This window comes from Tiliqua scincoides, chromosome 3 (genome assembly GCF_035046505.1).
Source record: "Tiliqua scincoides isolate rTilSci1 chromosome 3, rTilSci1.hap2, whole genome shotgun sequence".
Taxonomy (NCBI): domain Eukaryota; kingdom Metazoa; phylum Chordata; class Lepidosauria; order Squamata; family Scincidae; genus Tiliqua; species Tiliqua scincoides.
In genome coordinates this window covers 174,855,457-174,875,489 of record NC_089823.1, presented here as the reverse complement: position 1 = coordinate 174,875,489, position 20,033 = coordinate 174,855,457, and the positions used below count along the sequence as shown (strand labels likewise).

Here is a 20,033-nt window from a genome sequence, read left to right as displayed (position 1 = left end):
TACCGAGCCCCCGAGCGCCTCCAGGAAGAATCCACAGTAGGCGCCGCCGCAGCCGCCATCTTAACGAAGGGCAAAGTCCGGGCGCAGAACGCGACCCCCTCAGCGGGAGCGGCTTTCCCAGGCACTTCCGCTTTAACCCTCTGATGTGCGGGGCGCCCGCACAGAACCTGAGCGGGTCTGAGGCTGCAGTCCTCGCCACACTTACCTGGGAGTAAGCCCCATTCACTGCAATGGGACTTCCTTCCGAGTAGGCATGCATTGCGTTGGGCTGTGAGGCTGCCATCCCATCCACACTTACCTGGGAGTAAGCCCATTGACTCTAATGGGACTTCCTTCTGAGTAGACATGCATAGGCTAGGGCTGACAGGCTGCACTCCTATCCACACTTTTTGGCTGCACCTGCCAAAATTCCCCCTTTACAACGGTTAAAGGGATAAGGCACAGTGTCCTCCCTTGCAAGCAACCCAGTTCAGTTTTGCAAAGTACCAGCAGGTGGAGACGTTGGTTTCTGCAGTCTGAATCTTTGCAGTCCAAATAGTGAAACGGAGGAGAAGCAGAACCTTATCATTTCTAAAAGATGCTTAACTCTTTGAAACTCTTACATAAGAACATAAGAACAGCCCCAGTACAGCTTCCTGTATCTCACAGCAGCCCACCAAATGCCCCAGGGAGCACACCAGATAACAAGAGACCTCATCCTGGTGCCCTCCCCTGCATCTGGCATTCTGACATAACCCATTTCTAAAATCAGGAGGTTGCGCATACACATCATGGCTTGTACCCCATAATGGATTTTTCCTCCAGAAACTTGTCCAATCCCCTTTTAAAGGCGTCTAGGCTAGACGCCAGCACCACATCCTGTGGCAAGGAGTTCCACAGACCGATCACACGCTGAGTAAAGAAATATTTTCTTTTTTCTGTCCTAACCCGCCCAACACTCAATTTTAGTGGATGTCCCCTGGTTCTGGTATTATGTGAGAGTGTAAAGAGCATCTCCCTATCCACTCTGTCCATCCCCTGCATAATTTTGTATGTCTCAATCATGGCCCCCCTCAAGCGTCTCTTTTCTAGGCTGAAGAGGCCCAAACGCCGTAGCCTTTCCTCATAAGGAAGGTGCCCCAGCCCAGTAATCATCTTAGTCGCTCTCTTTTGCACCTTTTCCATTTCCACTATGTCTTTTTTGAGATGCGGCAACCAGAACTGGACACAATACTCCAGGTGTGGCCTTACCATCGATTTGTACAACGGCATTATAATTCTAGCCGTTAAATTCTCAATACCCTTCCTAATGATCCCAAGCATAGAACTGGCCTTCTTCACTGCCGCCGCACATTGGGTCGACACTTTCATCGACCTGTCCACCACCACCCCAAGATCTCTCTCCTGATCTGTCACAGACAGCTCAGAACCCATCAGCCTATATCTAAAGTTTTGATTTTTTGCCCCAATGTGCATGACTTTACACTTACTGACATTGAAACGCATCTGCCATTTTGCTGCCCATTCTGCCAGTCTGGAGAGATCCTTCTGGAGCTCCTCACAATCACTTCTGGTCTTCACCACTCGGAAAAGTTTGGTGTCATCTGCAAACTTAGCCACTTCACTGCTCAACCCTGTCTCCAGGTCATTTATGAAGAGGTTAAAAAGCACCGGTCCCAGGACAGATCCTTGGGGCACACCGCTTTTCACCTCTCTCCATTGTGAAAATTGCCCATTGACACCCACTCTCTGCTTCCTGGCCTCCAACCAGTTCTCAATCCATGAGAGGACCTGTCCTCTAATTCCCTGACTGTGGAGCTTTTTCAGTAGCCTTTGGTGAGAGACCGTGTCAAACGCCTTCTGAAAGTCCAGATATATAATGTCCACAGGTTCTCCCACATCCACATGCCTGTTGACCTTTTCAAAGAATTCTATAAGGTTCGTGAGGCAAGACTTACCCTTACAGAAGCCATGCTGACTCTCCCTCAGCAAGGCCTGTTCGTCTATGTGTTTTGAGATCCTATCTTTGATGAGGCATTCCACCATCTTACCTGGTATGGATGTTAGGCTGACCGGCCTATAGTTTCCTGAGTCCCCCCTCTTTCCCTTTTTAAAAATAGGTGTGACATTTGCTATCCTCCAATCTTCTGGCACCATGGCCATTTTGAGGGACAAGTTGCATACCTTAGTCAAAAGATCTGCAACTTCATTCTTCAATTCCTTAATAACTCTTGGGTGGACGCCATCAGGGCCCGGTGACTTATTGATCTTTAATTTATCAATGAGGTCTGAAACATCTTCTCTTTTAACCTCTGTCTGACTTAACTCCTTGGTCAGGAGGGGCCGTTTGGGCAGCGGTATCTGCCCGAGGTCTTCTGCCGTGAAGACAGATGCAAAGAACTCATTTAATTTCTCTGCCATCTCTAAGTCTCCTTTTATCTCCCCTTTCCCTCCCTCACCATCCAGAGGGCCAACCGCTTCTCTGGCAAGTTTCCTGCTTCTAACATATTTGAAGAAGCTTTTGTGAACTCTTAGAAACAAGACATGTATAACTCATAGAATAAGACTGTAATCCTATCCACTCTTTCCTGAGAGTAAGCACCCTTGAACATAATGGGACTTACCTCTAAGTAGACATGCACAGGATAGCTGCAATCATCTTAGTCGCTCTCTTTTGCACCTTTTCCATTTCCACTATGTCTTTTTTGAGATGCGGCGACCAGAACTGGACACAATACTCCAGGTGTGGCCTTACCATCAATTTGTACAACGGCATTATAATATTAGTCGTTTTGTTCTCAATACCTTTCCTAATGATCCCGAGCTGCAAATACCTGCTTTTAACATCTCCAGTTTTGTTTTCTTACTCACCAAGAATTCAATATCGTTTTGTTTTCTTTAACACACACCAAGCAGGGAGCAAGTTCAGGGTGACAAGATACAATGGAGAACTGAGTGCCTCTATCCGGAACCTTTTAATAGAACAAAGTTCATGTGGGTCAACTTTAGGAATTGGGGCCTTTAATCCTAAACTTTAGGAATCGGGGCCTCTCTGTATAGAGAGGGAATTTCGGCATCTCAGATGACAAGCTGCACCTGCTGAAATTCTCTTTCCTACACACTTGTTAAAGGTCCAGGATCCCTAAAGTTGAAAGTTGGCCCACCCCTTCTTAAACGCTTCTGTGCTGAGCTGCACCTGCCCACATTCCCTCTTCTGTACAGTGGTTCAAGGTAGAGGCACTCTGTCCTCCATTATATCTTTCCTCCCAGGAAAGCGTGTCTAGCAGGAGGAGAGGCTTGGACTGTGTGGTGGGGGGATCTCAGGCTGGGAAGCAGCATCGTCGCCACGTCCGCCGAGGGTCCCAGAGGGCGCGCTGACAGGCAACCCCCTGGAAGGGCAGCAGAGCCGCCTTCAGCAATGGCAGCGCGCGCAGCCTCCGCCATCTTTAGTGAGGGGCACGCAGGAGAAGCAGGTCGCGGGGAGACTGGCCGGCCGTGGCTGAGGCTGGGCAGCGGGGAGCCACGCGCCTTCCCCTCCTGCGCGCCCCGAACGAAGTCCACGCCTGCCTCTTCCTCGGCTCAAGGCAGTGCCGTCAAGAGCCGCGCAGGGAGGGAGCGCGCCCGCCCGCCCGCCGTTACCACTGGAGACTTTCCCCCGGGAGGACCGGCAGTAGCCGCACCGGGCGCGCTCCCTCTTCCCGCTGTACGCCACGAGGCTTCTGCGGCGCTCAGGCGGAGACTCCTCGCCCGACATCCCTCCTCCTCTTCCCGGTGACGGGTCGCCTCCTTCCTGACAGCGGGAATAGCGCCGCTCCACCCTGCATGCCCGGGAACCTTGGGTGATCCTCCCAGGGACGTGCCATGGGTGGGGAGGCAGGTGAGGCAGAGCCTCTCCACCAGAGTCCTTCAAAAAGCGCCACCACCATGTGGTGGGTGGGGAGAAAGAGCCTCCCCACACAGCAGGGGCACTTTGAAGGACTCAGGTGGGGAGGCTCTGTCTCACCTGCCTTGCACATGGGCAGTGCTTTTTGGAGGACTCTGGCAGGGAGCCTCCCCACCTGAGTCCTTCAAAGTGCCGCTACTGTGTGGGGAGGCTCTGCCTCACCACCCACAGCATGCCCCTGATCCCTCCCACCTCTCCTGGGAGCCACACAGGAGACAACCCCCACCAGGCTGACAGGAGACACAGGCACCTTCCCACCAGGAAAGGACCAGACAGTGGATCTTCACCTGAAGTAGGGCTTCACTAAGTAGCTCTCCCTACTTAGAAGGGGTACAAGCAGCAGCAGGTGACCGCAGGACACAACAGCAGCTATTTGTAACCCAAAGTACCCCTAACCTTTACAACTCCAGTCCTCAGGAGAGACTTTCCCTGTTGTGGCCTCTGCCCAGTACTTCTATTCACTTCTATACATATCTGTCCCTACCAATATTACAGTATTTCTTCAACTGTATCTCTGGATAAAGAACAGGTTGAGGAGATGGTGTATCAAGACCCATGAGAGGGGGTAAAGGGGGTAATTTGTACCTGGGCCTGGGGTCAAAAGTGGGAGCCTAGGAGCCAAAGTAGGGGGCCCAGAAATTTCCTGGGTTCTAATATTTTCCTATCTCACTTGGACTGTGTAGGGTGCTGGGTGCGCAGCTTCTGCTGCTACTGAAAGCAGTATGTGCTGGGCCAAGGAATGCATACATGACACTTCTTAACAATGTCAAATCTGGGAAGAAACTGGCCTGCTACAGTAGCTCTTTTGCATGTACATCTGCTTGCCATAGGAGTATATAGGACCTGCTCAGGAATAGAGCTGCAGGGCTACTGTCACTGCAGAAGTTTTGGTGCAAACACTTTCCATGAATCTAACTACAGTGATGCTAATTTTCTGCAATAATCTATATTTAAAAGATTTTAGAGGGACATAGGAATGTTTTCCATATTACTGTATCTAGCTGCCAATGGTATAAGGGCAGGTAGATCTGAGCTCCAAATACTTTCCTAGCTGCCTCCACCCTCCTTCTGCCCTGTTCGGCTTCCTCCCCACCCCTGTTCTGCCCACCCTTGTCACCACCCTCCTCCACCTTTCATCCACTCACCTCCCTCTTTGGGAAAGGCCCCAAAGAAACTTTGTACCCCTTGATAAAATTCCTCTCCAAGGCCCTGGGTTGTATATCAAATATACCTCTTTCACCACCATAAGATTACATCCTAACAGCTGAAGCAGTGTCTAGGTCAGTCTCATTTTGCATGGGAAATTCTCAAACAGGATGCTCCCATGCCACTTATATTCTTTCAATACCCTCACCAGAAAAAAGGGTACTGGTGTTTTGTATCCCACAAATCATACACCACCATCACCCAGGAAATGGTCCTCTTCAAGCAACTGTGGCATCGTCTCCATCTCAAAGCTTCATTTATGAGCAACAGTTGAAATCCCTGCTCAACCATGAAGCTTCCTGGGTGACCTTGGGCTAATCACTATCTCACAGCTTCATCTACCTCACAGGGTTGTTGTGAGGACAAAAGGAGGGAATAAACTATGTACACCAGCCTGAGCTCCTTGTAGGGTGGTATAAAAATGTAGAAAATAAGTTATCCAACATGGCACTGGAAAAACAGTCTGCCAGTTGCCCATGACTAAGCAAAGGGTTTATGAGGGTTTTGCTTTAATTTCAATTGAGCCACAAGGTGGCACAACAAACTGCAGAATCATATTGAACTTGCAGTCCAGCAGACAACTTGCTTGTAAATAAACATCCTTTTAAAAAACACAATAGGTCCAGTTGAGTATGGTTCCAGAACCTATGGAAGGTTGAAGATGCCAGTTAGAGGAGCAAAAAGGCAAGGGAAGTCACCTGCCTAAACTCAAACAGCATATAAAGGTCCTATAGGGGGACTATTAGGATTTAAAGAACTCTACATGCCAATATATCCAGAAGGTTCAGTACAAAGGAAAAAGTTCTCATTTTCCTTTCCGATGCCCCAGCAATCCCACTTCCCTCCTATAATAAAGCATACAGATATGGGAATAGCAGCCAGCCCCAACCTTCACCCTTTACCACTTCTTCATAGGGGTAAGGATTTGCACAGGATATTTTAAAAAACTTCTCGTTCCCCGCTCCCCCCCAGCCCCAAACTACACTACCAAGTTCCTGTTGCAGGCTTACTGGAGCCATCTGAGTGCACATGCTGTAAAAGCCTCTGGAACAGAATCTTTAACTTTGTCAGATATCTACTCATCCACTATTAGTTCAGATGAAAGCTAACAGTACAGCAAACATATCTTGAATTATGATTGCATGTTGACTTTACACCATATAGTCAGCAACAGAATTATAGTTTTTAAAATATTGCCAGTTTGCCCATCAGGCTGAGGAGATTTAAGGCACATCTGACCAAAAATTTATTTGGATTTAGTAATGAATTGTCTTGGTCTCTTTTACTCTCACTTTAAAGCAGCAAAATATACTCATATGGCTAGTTGAGGCAAGGAGAAAGCATATACCTGCTATGGGTTAAGAACCATATTACTTGTTAATTAAGAGGAAGTTGCCACAATTACAACAGATTTTTTTTCTTCGAAAAAATATTTTATTTAACATCCAAGTATGAAGATCCTTTTTAAAATAAACCTCCAAGTTATTACAATAAGAAACAAACCTAATGAAGCACATCTTACACAAAGAAAAAAATGACCCTGGAAGAGTTTAACACTTCTTATCCCTCTAAATAAAATGATATATTGCAAAATACTGCATTAGGCACAGTCCTCTATGGTGTAAGTTAACAAACACCACTTTGGTCCTGAATTCAAGGGTAGTTTCCTAGGAATTTTCAATACTCAAATGCTAGAGGAATTAGTTTTCATCTTCTCCCAGAAGTGTTTTCGTTCTCTCACTTCAAACTTCTACACTCCGGAAGCAGCCCTTAAGGAGAGCAACACACAAACATCTCTTAAGATGTGATGGCAATGTGACAATTTGCTGAGAGGTGCCGAGTTGTGTTATGTTGCTCCTACATACACAATGCACACCCCCTTCAGCCTCATCTTTCCAAACCCTTTATCTCTCCCCCCACCCAGATAGTGGAGCTCAAAAGCTGGTGTTGCTTAGCAAACAATTACATTCAGTTTTGTCTTGCACCAAAGAAGTATGCCCCAGCTTGTTTATTTTAACTTTTACTAACGTAAACAGTACATCAGTACAATGCAGCCCTCAACAACAGTGGAGTGAGGCCATTCTAAATCAAAGAAATGAATGTTTCTTCCTGTTACACATCACATTTAAAGGCATAAAAACCTTTAATTTCAACCAAATTGCTGTTACAGCAAATAATTTATCTTTAAGATGGCATAATGAAGTATCACCTAGAACAATAAAGCCTCTACAAAAATACTTCCCTTTATTCAAGCAAATATACAATCCTTGAAACAGGAAGATTAGCTTGTTTCCAGTCTGGTTGCAAAATTTCAACAGGAAACTGGCGAGCACTGGTCTGCTCATGCAACTTTGGGATTCCTGGAAAGGGAAGAAAGAACATTGGCACTTTCCAGAAGAAAAAGGCACTAAAATAAATCTTGTGTTTGAATATAAGCCATGAAAATGCCACCATAGAAACATCAAGAATTCCATGGAATAATGTCTGGAAGGTACCTTAACTGTGCAGAATGGTTTCTTCTCATGTCTGCATGGCAGGTGGAATCATGGGCTCTGTTATTTCAAAAGTCTTCACAATGTTCTGATGGGGAAAAAAAGAGTTACACTACAATCTTATGCATATCTACTCAGAAGTAAGCCCCACTGAGTTTAATGGAACTTACTTCCAGGTAAGTGTGTATAGGATTGCGGCCTTAGCTTTTAATATATGTGATTGTTTAAGCCACCCTCTTGTACACATGGCCTTTTCTTCCAGTATCAGCTAAATGTATTAGGACCTTAAACCCAAAATTTGTATTCAACATAACATCCAACAGCTTAGCAGAAACACTTGATCTCTTCAACAAGTCCAAGGTGACCAGATACAAGGGGTCACAGTGCCTATATTTTAACCATTGTATAGAAGAGAGAACTTTGGCTAGTGCAGCTCAACATGGACGGTTTTAGGTTTTAAATTTTTTCTATACAATGGTTAAAGATGTAGGCACTGTGTCCTCCACTGTATCTAGTCACCCTGACCAAGTCCTTTATTTAACACAAAACCTAATCCTAACCGGTGTTGGAACAGGGAAGCCAACTGGCCTGCCCCATATCCATTCATTCCCCTTACCCTGGATAATGCCACAGCAGCTCCAATGGGGCTACCTGGATCTGTGCCACCTAAAGAGGTGGTGCAAATCCAAGCAGCCTGGGGATACTTTGGGTCACGCAGGACGAGGGTTAGGATCCAGCACAAGCACTGGATCCTCACCCAACCCACCCCACTTGGCTACAGCCCTCCCACGGGCCCACCCTCCCTCCTGTCCTCTCCCTGCCCTTCCCAAGCCCCCGTGCTGGCCTGCCTTGGCCTGCAAGGCCTTATGCTTCCACTGACCAAGTGGGCCTCGCCTCAGCCTCCAGAGGTCGATGCCCATTTGCGCGACACCCTCCCTCCTTTCAGGGTGGCATGGAAGTGCCTATAGGCATGACACCTCTGGGTCAGTGCCTGTGGGCGCTGGCCCATCCATCTACAGGTCGGGATTGCACCCACATTGTACTGTTTGCAGTGCAAATAACAGAATATAAGCTAGCTTTGAATGGTATTGTGCAGAACACTGTTCGATGCAAATTACTCTCATTTTAATGTTATGATTCAAGCTGGCCAAAACAGGCTTTACTGTTGTGCTTAAGCAGTGATGCACGGACTTAAAGATGAAATGGAGTGCAGGATTTAAGAAGAAAGGAAACAGAAATAGGTCTCACAAAATTACACCTAAGCAGGTTAGGAAACTGTTTTCCCTGTTTGTAAAAGATACACAAAAATTTAAATGCACTGCTCTGTTGTTCAAGACCAAAAAAAAGGACACAGGACAGTTAAGGAAGAGTGTGTTTGCCATCTACCTGCCATTCTTGATAGTTCATCGATATGACTACTTGTTTTCGTGCTTGGTTATCCTGGTCATTTTCTCCCTCCACTGGATTTGCACGCTCTACAAAAATTTGATTTTTAGAAAACTTTTAAGTTATGCTATACCTGGAAAACAGCAATATACCAAACATACTTATGAATGCAGAGTTAATACTGAAGCTATCAGATGCAGTATTTGTTTCAGAATTTAAGACAATTCTTAAAAATTAATTTTACCTATTACTGGAAGCTTGTCCTGATCCAACGTTATCTTTGCATGCCCATCCTAGAACAAACAACTCAATTTACTACAAGAATCTGAAATTTGGCATTAGTGGAATACACAACTGAAATACGTAAACACCCCCACCCCATTTCTTGAAGACAGCGTTTCTCAAACTATATCAGGACCCACTAGGTAGGTCACAAGCTTATTTCAGGTGGGTTACGTAGCACCTAGCTCAGCCACCATTGAAAATACAGAGCTGAAAATCCAGGGTACAGAGCTGCTGGGCTCCCGATGAGAGAGAGGCACCGCCCTTTACTCTGAATAGGTGGGAAAATGGAATGCTGGAAAAGGGGGAGGGCTGTGCGGTTGGAGAAGGATACCAGTCTGCGTTCTGCTTTGACTACTGAGTTTGAATGTTTTGAATTCTGAGCTATGCAAAATAACAGCATGAACACCCCTGCCAACTGGTTAAGAGGCACTTTTTCAAGTGGGTGCTCCTCTTTTGTTTAGCAGGGGGAGAGTAACTGGCCCACCTCACCCCAGCAGTGTCTTTTCTAGTGGCTGTCTGCTGGTGTTGCATCTTTTTAGATTGTGAGCCCTTTTGGGACAGGGAGCCATTAGATATTTGATTTTCTCTGTAAACCGCTTTGTGAACTTTTTGTTGAAAAGCGGTATATAAATACTGTTGTTGTTGTTGTTGAACACACTGTAATGGGACCTTTGACAAATTGTAGCTTATGTTTGAAACCAAACTCATGATGTCATTTCCGGTCATGACATCACTTCCAGTGGGTCCCGACAGACTGTCATTCTAAAAAGTGGGTCCTAGTGCTAAAACATTTGAGAACAATTAAAAACATTTCTTAAGGTCCTGGCACTGACGCGTAACATACGATGGCAATAAGTTGACTTGTATTTCAAAATGTGTCAAAAGCTTTTATAGAAAAGAATCAGAATCATTTGTATAATTGATTTCTCCTTCCACTTGACAGCTGGTTCACATCTCAGGTTCAGGTTTCCCAATGAAAGCAGGATTTGGAGATGAGGATTGTGCACATTCTCCCTCACTCACTCTAGCATGTACTAACAAACCTCAGTTTGGATTACATGTGACCATCACCAACGTTCCTTATTAAAAACCCTTATTAAAGCCATGCTGCAGAGGATGGAAGAAATTTGTGCAAAGAATGGAGAATGCACACAATTTCACAGCCTTGTTTCAATTTTACATCTGCACCAAGTCAAAGACCTGGAGTTATCAGTGAAGTTCCCAGCTCAGAAGCAGCAACCTGACAAATTACATTCATACAAAACTATCTACCTATAATTAAAGCAAATCATGTGAGAACTTAATGACTAAGAGACCTCCAGTTTAAAAGAGTTCTATGCTTCTTTACAATTCTTCCTCGCAAAAAATGGAACACTGACATCCATTAATACACAGAAACTATATTTTGCTCTATAACTGGCAAACATTAAAGCTTCAAATAAAAATGTCTTTCCTTACCCTTATTAGGAATGATACATGAAACATGTTTTCCACAGTTCGAGCAAAAGAATTTGGATCCATCACAAATTCAAGGAAGGATATTGGTGTATTAGCTAAAGAAACAGGAACATATTTGAGTGTAATAAAACATTGCTAATGATATTTCCCTCCCTCTTCTTTCCTGAATTTGCATAGTAAACAAGATTGAAAAAAAATTCCCATCTTTGTCCCTTGCTCTGCCCATTTTTCAAGGGTGGATTCAATCTGAGGAGCGCACAAGAGCTGCAAGCAGATTTTCCACTGCAATTCCTGGTGGGTACAGAGAGCTGCAGTAATAGGGCTAAATGACTGAAGAGTTCCCTGGTTTGAAACTTGCCTCTGCCAAGAGCTTACTAGGTGGCCTTAGGCAAGCGCCTTCCATTTTAGCCTCATTTCCTTTACTGAAAGGTAGGCATAATTATACTCTGCTTAAGAGTCTGTTAGATAGCAAGACATGTGAAGCACTTGGCACTTCACTTTACACTCAACCAGAAAAGGTCTCCTGCTCCTTCAAATATTTTCATCAATTCTGCCCTACAATTGCCTTCTGGAACACCTACATGCTGTCTCACTCCCTTCAAATCCTTTCTCAGAAACCACTTTTTCTGTGAAGGCTTCCGTACAAGGCCTTAGTCATTTTTCCATACTGTAATTAAAGCCAAGTACAAAGCAACACATTCTTTCCTGCCTCCTTCCCTGGTGTCTGTCAAGACTGGGCAGTGTCCTGTATAGCACCATCAATGCACATGGCACTTTGCATAAAATGCACTGATGGTACTATATTAATAATTAAAGCAGCTATATATAGACAGAGTACTATTATATACAGTCTGAAACATTCTTGCTATTTAATATCCTACTGTAGGGAGAAAACAGAGGTTTGCCAATGACTAGAGCAAAAGTGACCTACTGGACAACTGTCACAAATAGTAATTCATGGGCATTTTGTCCCATTATTTAATTTCTCTCTCTAACCAACAACCAAGGATAACACTTTGTGCATTTGAGTAAGTGAGCTCTAGTTCACAAAAATGCATACTTCAGTCAATCTGCTAGTCTTTAAGATGTCTTTGATGTTTTTATCTACTGCCACATACTAACATGGCTACCTTTCTGGAATTTGCAACTGGGTGGCAGATCGGCCCCTGCAGCAGGAATAGTACCTAGAAATTTAAGCCGATTAGATAGGGATAGGCATCAGTCTTAACTACAAACATCACTACCTATAACCATTACATTTCTAATACTGTTCCTTCACTCTACAATGCAAAAAAAAAACCTGTTCACTCTACGATGCAAAAAGAACACAAACATTCCTTTCTGTCCCTCTACTTGCTCTTTTAAGAACAAGTCTGGCAAACAGCAATCAAATCAGCCCCCAAAGATGTTCTCTAAACTTACGATCTTCATTGTAGTAAGCTTGTAAGAGTCCCAAGATCCTCTCTACTTCTTTTTCTGTAGCTTCTTGATGAGATTCTTCCATTTTTTTCAACTAAAAACACCCAACAGTTTAAACAAACAATGGAAGACTGCTACTTCATTACACAAGATAAACAGTATTCACCCCAGTAATATCTTAGCTTACCATAGATACTCTCCTATAAGGCAATCTCACAGATAAGGCAAGGGCAGGTTTTCAGCCAAAAACATGGAATGTTCCATGACTCTTGAAGCAGTTGGGGAGTAAAACTTAGGGAATGGTGCTTGTGAGGAAGCGCTTGCCCTGGAGCCTGATTGAAAAGGGGGAAAGAACCTGAGCCACGCCACTGTTTTTGAAGACATTAACAAGGTGCTTATGCAGTACTGTGTTTCATTCCCCCCTTCCGTGTAATGGAATACCCACAGGGAGGGAAGAAGAAGCAAGGAGAATTTTTTTCAAACTGCAGTTGTACTGAGTTTGTAGCTGGCAGGCTTTAAGACCCAGTGGCAGCCTACACCGAATCACATGATGGCTAGGTGCAAAGCATCTCCCTCTAGGGGCGAGCTGCTGGGAGAAGTAAAGCATGGCCAGCTGGAGAGTGATATTGCACAGGGTGAGCTCGTGCCTGCCTCTCCTCTGGGCTTTTCCTGGCTGCCAAAATGCCCCTGAGCTGCCCTGACCCCGAGTGACCCATAGATAAGATGAGGAGATAGTCTAAACTGGATTTTTTGGTAAAAATTTTATGTCTTATAGGTAAGTATCTACAGGCAGACTCTGCTTTATGTTATATTTGCTTTGTTATTTTGGGTGCACATATAGTCAAATACAAGACTTCTATTACCACCCATAAGAAGCAAGTTATACACAACCTTCACGTACTAAAATCTGAATATGTAAAGAAGCCATCTTGCATTGTTGCAATTCAGAGGGGGGGGGGGAGAATCCAAACATGACCCAAGTGATCGCATAAGGAAGCTACTGGAGTCTTCTCACATTCACATAAGTTGCAGAACAAGTTTTCAGTGCTAGTTTAAGAGGTTTTAGGCAGTTGTAAAGCCAACAAATGAGACAAGCCATCCAATTTCATAAACATTCACATGTGGTTCTTTTCAAATGCATACAACATCCTTGTAGCGAAAATATTACCTCCAGCAATAGAACTGTGCATGAAAACATGCTTCTACACAAGAACCAGCTTTCTGCACTGGATTCTACAAGTGCAAAAAGCTATCTTGTCACAGGCGTGTGTTTTTGTTTCAACAATTCATGCTGTGAATTTCAATCTGAAGTCTTCCAAAATCAAAAACACTTGAAGCTTCGCCACTCACTCACTCCTTCTCTCCCTCCTACCTGGGCAGGCATTGCTGACCTTTCGTCTGACCCTGGCTTCTTTCGCTGCCTCTCAATTCGTGGTCTCACAACAGGAGGATCAGCAGTAAAAGTCCCCAACCTAAACGAAGTAAAACAATTACAACTCTTTAGTGTAATAATTCAAATATAAAGACCCAATGTCAAAATGTTTTTCAGATTCATGTAAGCAAAAAGAAAGGCTAGAAAGGATATTAAGACAATATCATCCATGACCACACAATATGTCCAAGGTAACAGTATGACAGATGAGCGTTTGACTGTTTCAAATTTAGAGCCCATATCTCCAAGTCTTAGAAAACCATCTTTGTCACACTGAGAAAAGAACCAAGCATACAGGCTAAAGTGAGGCAAGGCAGCAGACTCTTTGGCCAAACTAGAATATCATGGTACTTTCCCATCCCCATTTGGTACACATTCTTCAAGATGCAGAGCAGGAAAGGAAAAACTATTAAGAGCATGCAGCTCCTTTTACCATCCTCAAAGAGACAGGAGCCCTCTGAGACACGACAGAGAACTTTTAAAATATGTATATGTTTCAAATTTATAAAAATAAAATTCAAGTTGCTATGTTCACTCGGCTGAGTGGTAAAGCAGCGATCAACTGACTGCATCCTGCATTCCGCTGACCATTCGAGCCAAACAGAATGATGGAGATACCACCAACTGTGCACGTGCAAGAAAGGCTCAGAAAGTGCATGTAGTACTGGCGATGGGTCCAGGAATGCAGCAAGAATAGCATATAGAGGGCAATCATTTTCCTAAGTAATCTCTTGCAGGGCTGCCTTCAGAATGAGAAGTTTTCTGTTAGTTTACATTCGACCCATGTTATCCCAAACACTAATTTCTCCCCAGAAGACATTTGCACCAGAACTGGAAAGAAATGTCAACTAATCTTACATGAAATGGAAAGTAGGTGCTCTTCTAAAGTACTTATTTGCTTCTTCACCAAGTTTATGCCAAGCATTATCAGGTAGAAATCCAGCAGCAACATTCTCATTGTCGCTGTCACTATCTTCCCCTTCCAGACGATTTAAACCCATAAATGATTGCTGTAGAAGAAACGGAAAATGATATAAATACAATTGTAACAAAAATTAATTTCACTTTGGATGCAGGTATATGAAGCTTTATGCAGAACTTTTTGAAAATATTGTCCATTTCCTATCAAACTGAACAATAACGGACAAATTAGATGTTACAGGCATCCCTTATGTATAACTTATAGCAGGGCTTTTCAAACTGGGGCGGCACGATTGCTCCACTTTCACTTTTGAAGCATTGGGGAGCCCTGCAGATGCTTCAAAATGTAGTACGGCTGCTACAGGGACTGGTGAGTGCATCCCAGTCCCTGCAGACCTCCTGACCTGCGTGATCCTGGGGATTGTGTCGCTGACTCCCCCCTCTGCCATTGCAAGGACTTACTGCAGTTTTCAAACTGCCGGAGAGTTTGAAAACAGCTGGCATATAGGGTTCCCAGAACCTGTACTTTGGCTGTGCTTAGAGATGGTGCCTTAGATGCCTCTACTGAGCACATCTAAGGTACCATCTCTAAGCACAGTCAAAGTTCTCTCACCACCTTCACCAGAAAACACCAGCATACTTGCCATGACAAGAGCGGTGACTGCGGAGGCTTAAACACACAAGCTGGTTCTGCAAAGCTAGACCTGAATGTGTACAGTTAATGCTTAATGATCTTACACCGTCAACCCTCTGAATTTTAGGGGCGTTCCAGTGCCCTGCATGGTTTTCTTAGTCCCACTAATGACTAGCAAATATAAAGATAAATTTTGACAATAAGCTGTAGGGTGCCAAAAATGAAAAGCAGTTTATGCCAACTGTTGATTAATAATAATTCCTAAACGGAACAATTTTATATTACTATGCTAATCACAGCGGACTTACTAAATCTTCAGCAAATGCAGGTGGATCAAATACTATCATATCTGAGTGCAACTGGTTTGCTTTTTCTTTTCCTAGATTTGAAGCTAAAACCAAGAACTGAGCATCCAAAGCAGCCTCTCTTGCCCGGGACACTGTGTGGAAAAACGACAGGTATTTTGTTACTGTCAAATGTAATTATTTAAAAGATTTCTACCCCACCTCTCTTCTGCTGAAATAACTGAAAATCAGGAAAGCTCTGAGCAAAAAATTTTTTGCTACCACCAAATTCTCGGCGTGTGCCAGCCATCTCCACATACCTGAAATAGGACTTCCTAAAGTAGTAGGACTGATGGCCTAGACCTATCCAGGCCTTCCACTGATAGGACTCATGTTTCATCTGCAATGACAGCATGCCCAACAGGATGCCAGCATGAATGGCTAGCAACTGCATGCCACCAGAGCACCCAGTTACCACTGGTGCCAGTAAGTTGTGGGAGAGATGGGCTGTGTGTACGGGAAGGATTGGGGTGAGGATCAGGGGCATGTTAAGGGGAAGGAAGTGGGTGGACAATCCAAACGCCTCAAGTCGGCGCAGTGGTCCCTGCACCAGTCAAGGGTGTCGCAAACATGTCTTAATGCACATATGCGTACGTGGAGAGTAAACTGCACCAGTGGGGAAGCCCGCACCATCCCGCCAACGCTTCATGAAGACAAGCTGCCAGTGGATGTGTGTGAAGCACCAGGCGGCACAGGGGCAGCAAGAGAGTGGAATGGAAGTGGGGGTGTTTCTGGGTTGGGGAGGGTGGAATGGGGGGATCAGGCCTCTGCAGTATCCTACACTCCCTCCTGTGCCTGGCAGCTTACATGGGGCCGCTCAGACTTGCGCCAGCTGTTGGTGCAGATCCAAGTAGCGCCAGTGGCAAGCAGGGGCATTACTTGAGGTAAGGAAGAAAATTTCCACCTATCCCAAGGAGATCTCCAGCCAGCATCTAAGACCATGCAGCCTCACTGCACCAGACCATCTTAGGATTGGGTTGAAAGTTTCCTCACATCTACAGTCCAGTTCAGAGGAAGAAAAAACACTGCTTCTCTAAGCTGGACATGGGCAACTTCCTGTTCCACAGTTCAATGAGCAGTTGATCTAAAAGCTATCAAATCAGAGGTGTTCTGGTTGTTAACATAGTTAAATTAAACACATCAGTAGTGCACACACAAAGAACCAGCAAGAGACAGGTTACCCATGTGCTTCAGAGAAAGATAACAGAAGAAAAGGAGGGACTACATTTCTGAAGCAGATCAAAGCAACTTTAGCAGCTACTGTCAACTAGAGACCACTTGAATAGTTTACTTGGGACAAAAACTTGCAACACAGTTCATTCCACAAGTTCAAAATGTTAAATAACATAACTAGTAGATCTGTGTTGATGCAAGGCAAGAGTTATTTTCCTCTGTTCTTTTTCCAAGTACACTTCCTATAAATATAAGCAAGGAGAAGGGTAAATATTCCAAACAATTACTATCTTACCTCCAGTAAACAGTTTGTTAGCGTCTTCCAGAGCCTCCGTCAGTTTATCATTGCCAGTGCTCAGCATCATTTCACGATTCTCTAGAATAAACACACCATGTGTAATGTGTTGGTGAAACATATCTGAAATACCCTTTACATCACTACGAAAACAACTGTGGATGGAAGTGGGTGGTGAACACTGAGATTGCATTGGATTTATTTTTGGATAGGGCTGGTAGAGAGGGCAACTGTAGCATTTTGTGGCTTAATTTTTTTTGTTAGTTTGCTTCTATATACTGAATATCAGTCTGCTTATAAACCAAAGAAACACAATGGTAAACCGTGATGCTTAGCTGTGCCAGAACTGAGCAACAGGTGAGCAATGGCAAGTCAAAGAACAACCACTAACAAGTTGTTGGAGGAACATTTGTTACAAAAGCCAGTGGGAAAGAAAATTAACTACTGCGCATTTGCTAAAATCTAATCTCCACAGAAGTGGTAATGGCATCAGGGATCACAGATTCAGCCACCATGCTTGACCAAACTGTCAGGGACTACACCACTGATAAGGCACCAGAATGCAAAGATAATAAGATCTCAGAGAAGAAGAAAAGCTGTGGAGTTCAAAAGCCCAGTGAAAATTCTCCGAACACCACCTGAGGGTCCAGGCATATCCAATAGAATCCCTGCTCCACCCCTGGACTGTGTTGACTGGATGTCATTAGCAAACAGGCAACTTTTGGTAACTATCAGTTGGAGGATTGCATGAGCACATCAATACTGTAATCAACAAATGCAGCACTGTGTCTTATCCGTTTTATCTGTGCAGAAAAAAACTGGAACCAAGGAGTCTTTTTCTGTCACGGCACACCATGTACAGAACTCTGTGCTTTGTGTGGCTCCCCTGGCATCTATACCAATATCTTTTTCCAGCAACAAATACTTTTTTTAGTCTATCAGGCTTTTACAATCACCAGAATTTTAATATATTTGCTTCCCTCATCTCACCCATTTTAAAGTATTTATACCAGAGTTTTTTCACCTATTGGTCAGGACCCACTAGGTGGGTCATGAGCCAATTTCAGGTGGGCCCCCATTCATTTCAAGGTGTATTTCATTTTTAATACATTAGACTTCATGCTACTATAATATGTGACTGCACTTGGAGAAATGTTACCGATCTTTACTTTTAAAAGACTACTGTGTATAAGTTTTTAACACACTACTACATATAAGCATTTAACAATGATAGTCAGTGGGTAAGTGTGCATAGGATTGCAACCATTGGGATGTTTGGGGAAATTTTGTTTTAACAGATCAGCAATGACTTGGAAGATTAGGAGGGTCCTTTTTATTTTAAATAAGTTTTTAAACTTATACTTACTGTATGTTTTTTCTCTGTGAACTTTTAGTTGAGAAGCAGTATATAAATACTGTTAATAATAATAAACTTTTAATTTTAATGTGCTTACTTGGCTTGGTAATTAGATTTGATTTTGTCATATGGGGGAGCGGTAAACATTTTCCGGCTTGATGATGTCACTGAGGGCCATGACATCACTCCCAGACTAATGACATCACTTCTGGTGGGTCCTGACATTCTAAAGAGTGGGTCCTGGGGCTGCAAGGTTTGAGAACCACTGAGTTACCCCAACTGCTCCTAGTGTGCTGTTGTGCCCTTGTCCCCCGGTGCAGTGCAACCTGCTGAAGGCTGGAAAAGGTGCACAGGAGCCAGAGCAAGACGAGCAAGGGGGCGCGGGGGAGGGAGCCCAGCGCGCCTCCCCCCCCGCGGCAACTCACGCTGGACGTTGGAGATCAGCTCCCGGTACTGCCGGCGGATGAGCCGCCTGCAGCTCTCGTCCCCCTCGCCGCCGCTCTCGCCCGAGGGCCCCGGGACGCTGTCCTCGGCCGCCCCCCTCGCCGCCGCCTCTCCCTCGCCATCGTTTCCGCCCCCCACCCCAGCCTCCTGCGGCGAGCGGCGCTGGCTGCGCCTGCAGGAAGAGGACGGGCCGCTCATGGCTGCGGCCCCCCGCAAGTGGCGCTTCCCGTCGGCGCCGAACCGCCCCGGAAAGCGCGCGCCTGACGCAGACTCAGAAGGCCGGGCTCACGAGCGCCCCTCCGAGGCCAGAGCGCCATTTGCTCTGCCTGCCGGCAGGTGTCGCTACTGCTACTGCTGCCGCTCTGGGCGGGTCTGCTCAGGAGTCCCACTGCCCCCTGTGGAGAGGAGAGCAGCCTGGAGCCTCCCCTGGGAGGAAGTCCCATGGACTCTAATGGGACTGACTTCTGAGTAGACATGCAGAGGATGGGGCTGTGAGGCTGCAGTCCCATCCACACTTTGCTGGGAGGAAGCCCCTCTGCCTCTAATGGGACTGACTTCTGAGTAGACATGCAGAGGGTGGGGCTGGGAGGCTGCAATCCCATCCACACTTACCCGGGAGTAAGCACCATTGACTGTACTCCCAAGAATGCTTACACTGAAATAAATCTCTAAGACTGCAGTTCAGTGCATGCTTACCTGGAAGTAAGCCCCATAAAACACGGGTACTTACTTCTGAGCAAACATGCTTCAATCTTGTTGGAATGGGGACAGCATGTGAGCTGTTTTCCAGGGTATTTTGACAGTGTGTTAATGTTGGCCTCCACCAATAGAGAGAGCCTGTTGTTTGTTGGCTTGTGTGTTGACACGTCTTACTGTTATTAGACCTGTCATCTGACTTGTCTTCTTGTTTCTGCTTGTGTAAGCAGGGCCATCTTTTCTCTTTGTTTTAGTAAAGTTCTTGGCAAAACAGGTTTGCTGTCAGTGTGACTTCTTTACATCACAGTCCTATGCATGTCTACTCAGATGTAAGTTTCATTGTGTTTAATGTGACTTAGGGCCCAATCCTATCCAACTTTCCAGCACCGGTGCAACTGTAATTTAGCCCCAATGTAAGAGAACAAATGTTCCTATACTTTGAGGAGGCCTTTGTAACTGCCTCCCCACCATAGGATGCAGTTCATGCCCCATTGGCACAGCTGCACAGGCCCTGGATAATTGGGTAGGACTGGGCCCTTACTCCCTGAAAAGTGTGTATAGGATTCCAG

General features: G+C 45.0%; 2 protein-coding genes across 4 annotated transcripts in view; both read right to left on the bottom strand.

The window, feature by feature from the left end:
• ATE1 (arginyltransferase 1) overlaps positions 1-3,744 on the bottom strand; it is an 85,376-nt gene extending 81,632 nt beyond the window's left edge. For 2 of the 3 annotated variants that reach the window (XM_066621142.1, XM_066621143.1), the window contains exon 1: positions 3,619-3,744. In XM_066621142.1, the coding sequence (XP_066477239.1) occupies positions 3,619-3,733 (115 nt within the window). In that variant the 5' untranslated portion in view covers positions 3,734-3,744. Of the gene's footprint in view, positions 1-3; positions 88-3,618 lie in introns of those variants that run through there. The other variant, XM_066621146.1, reaches the window with a different exon arrangement.
• A 2,812-nt stretch (positions 3,745-6,556) lies between these two features.
• On the bottom strand, positions 6,557-18,969 carry NSMCE4A (NSE4 homolog A, SMC5-SMC6 complex component). The gene is made up of 11 exons (XM_066620991.1): positions 18,750-18,969; positions 16,968-17,048; positions 15,464-15,594; positions 14,459-14,610; positions 13,541-13,640; positions 12,172-12,262; positions 10,750-10,844; positions 9,251-9,299; positions 9,007-9,095; positions 7,624-7,708; positions 6,557-7,488 (listed from the first exon to the last, which is right to left on the bottom strand). Exons 1-10 carry the CDS (start codon positions 18,964-18,966, stop codon positions 7,649-7,651), a joined length of 1,065 nt encoding a protein of 354 aa, XP_066477088.1. The 5' UTR covers positions 18,967-18,969; the 3' UTR covers positions 6,557-7,488; positions 7,624-7,648.
• Between the last annotated feature and the right edge of the window lie 1,064 nt (positions 18,970-20,033).

Bases quoted from the DNA above. Each gene is read 5' to 3' on its own strand.
- NSMCE4A (XM_066620991.1), bottom strand. From the start codon at position 18,966: ATGAGCGGCCCGTCCTCTTCCTGCAGGCGCAGCCAGCGCCGCTCGCCG. The intron at 9,300-10,749 runs GTAAGGAAAGAC...TGTTTGTTCTAG, and splicing joins ATGTATCATTCCTAATAAGG to GATGGGCATGCAAAGATAAC. The intron at 7,709-9,006 runs GTAGATGGCAAA...TTTCCCCATCAG, and splicing joins TGAACTATCAAGAATGGCAG to AACATTGTGAAGACTTTTGA.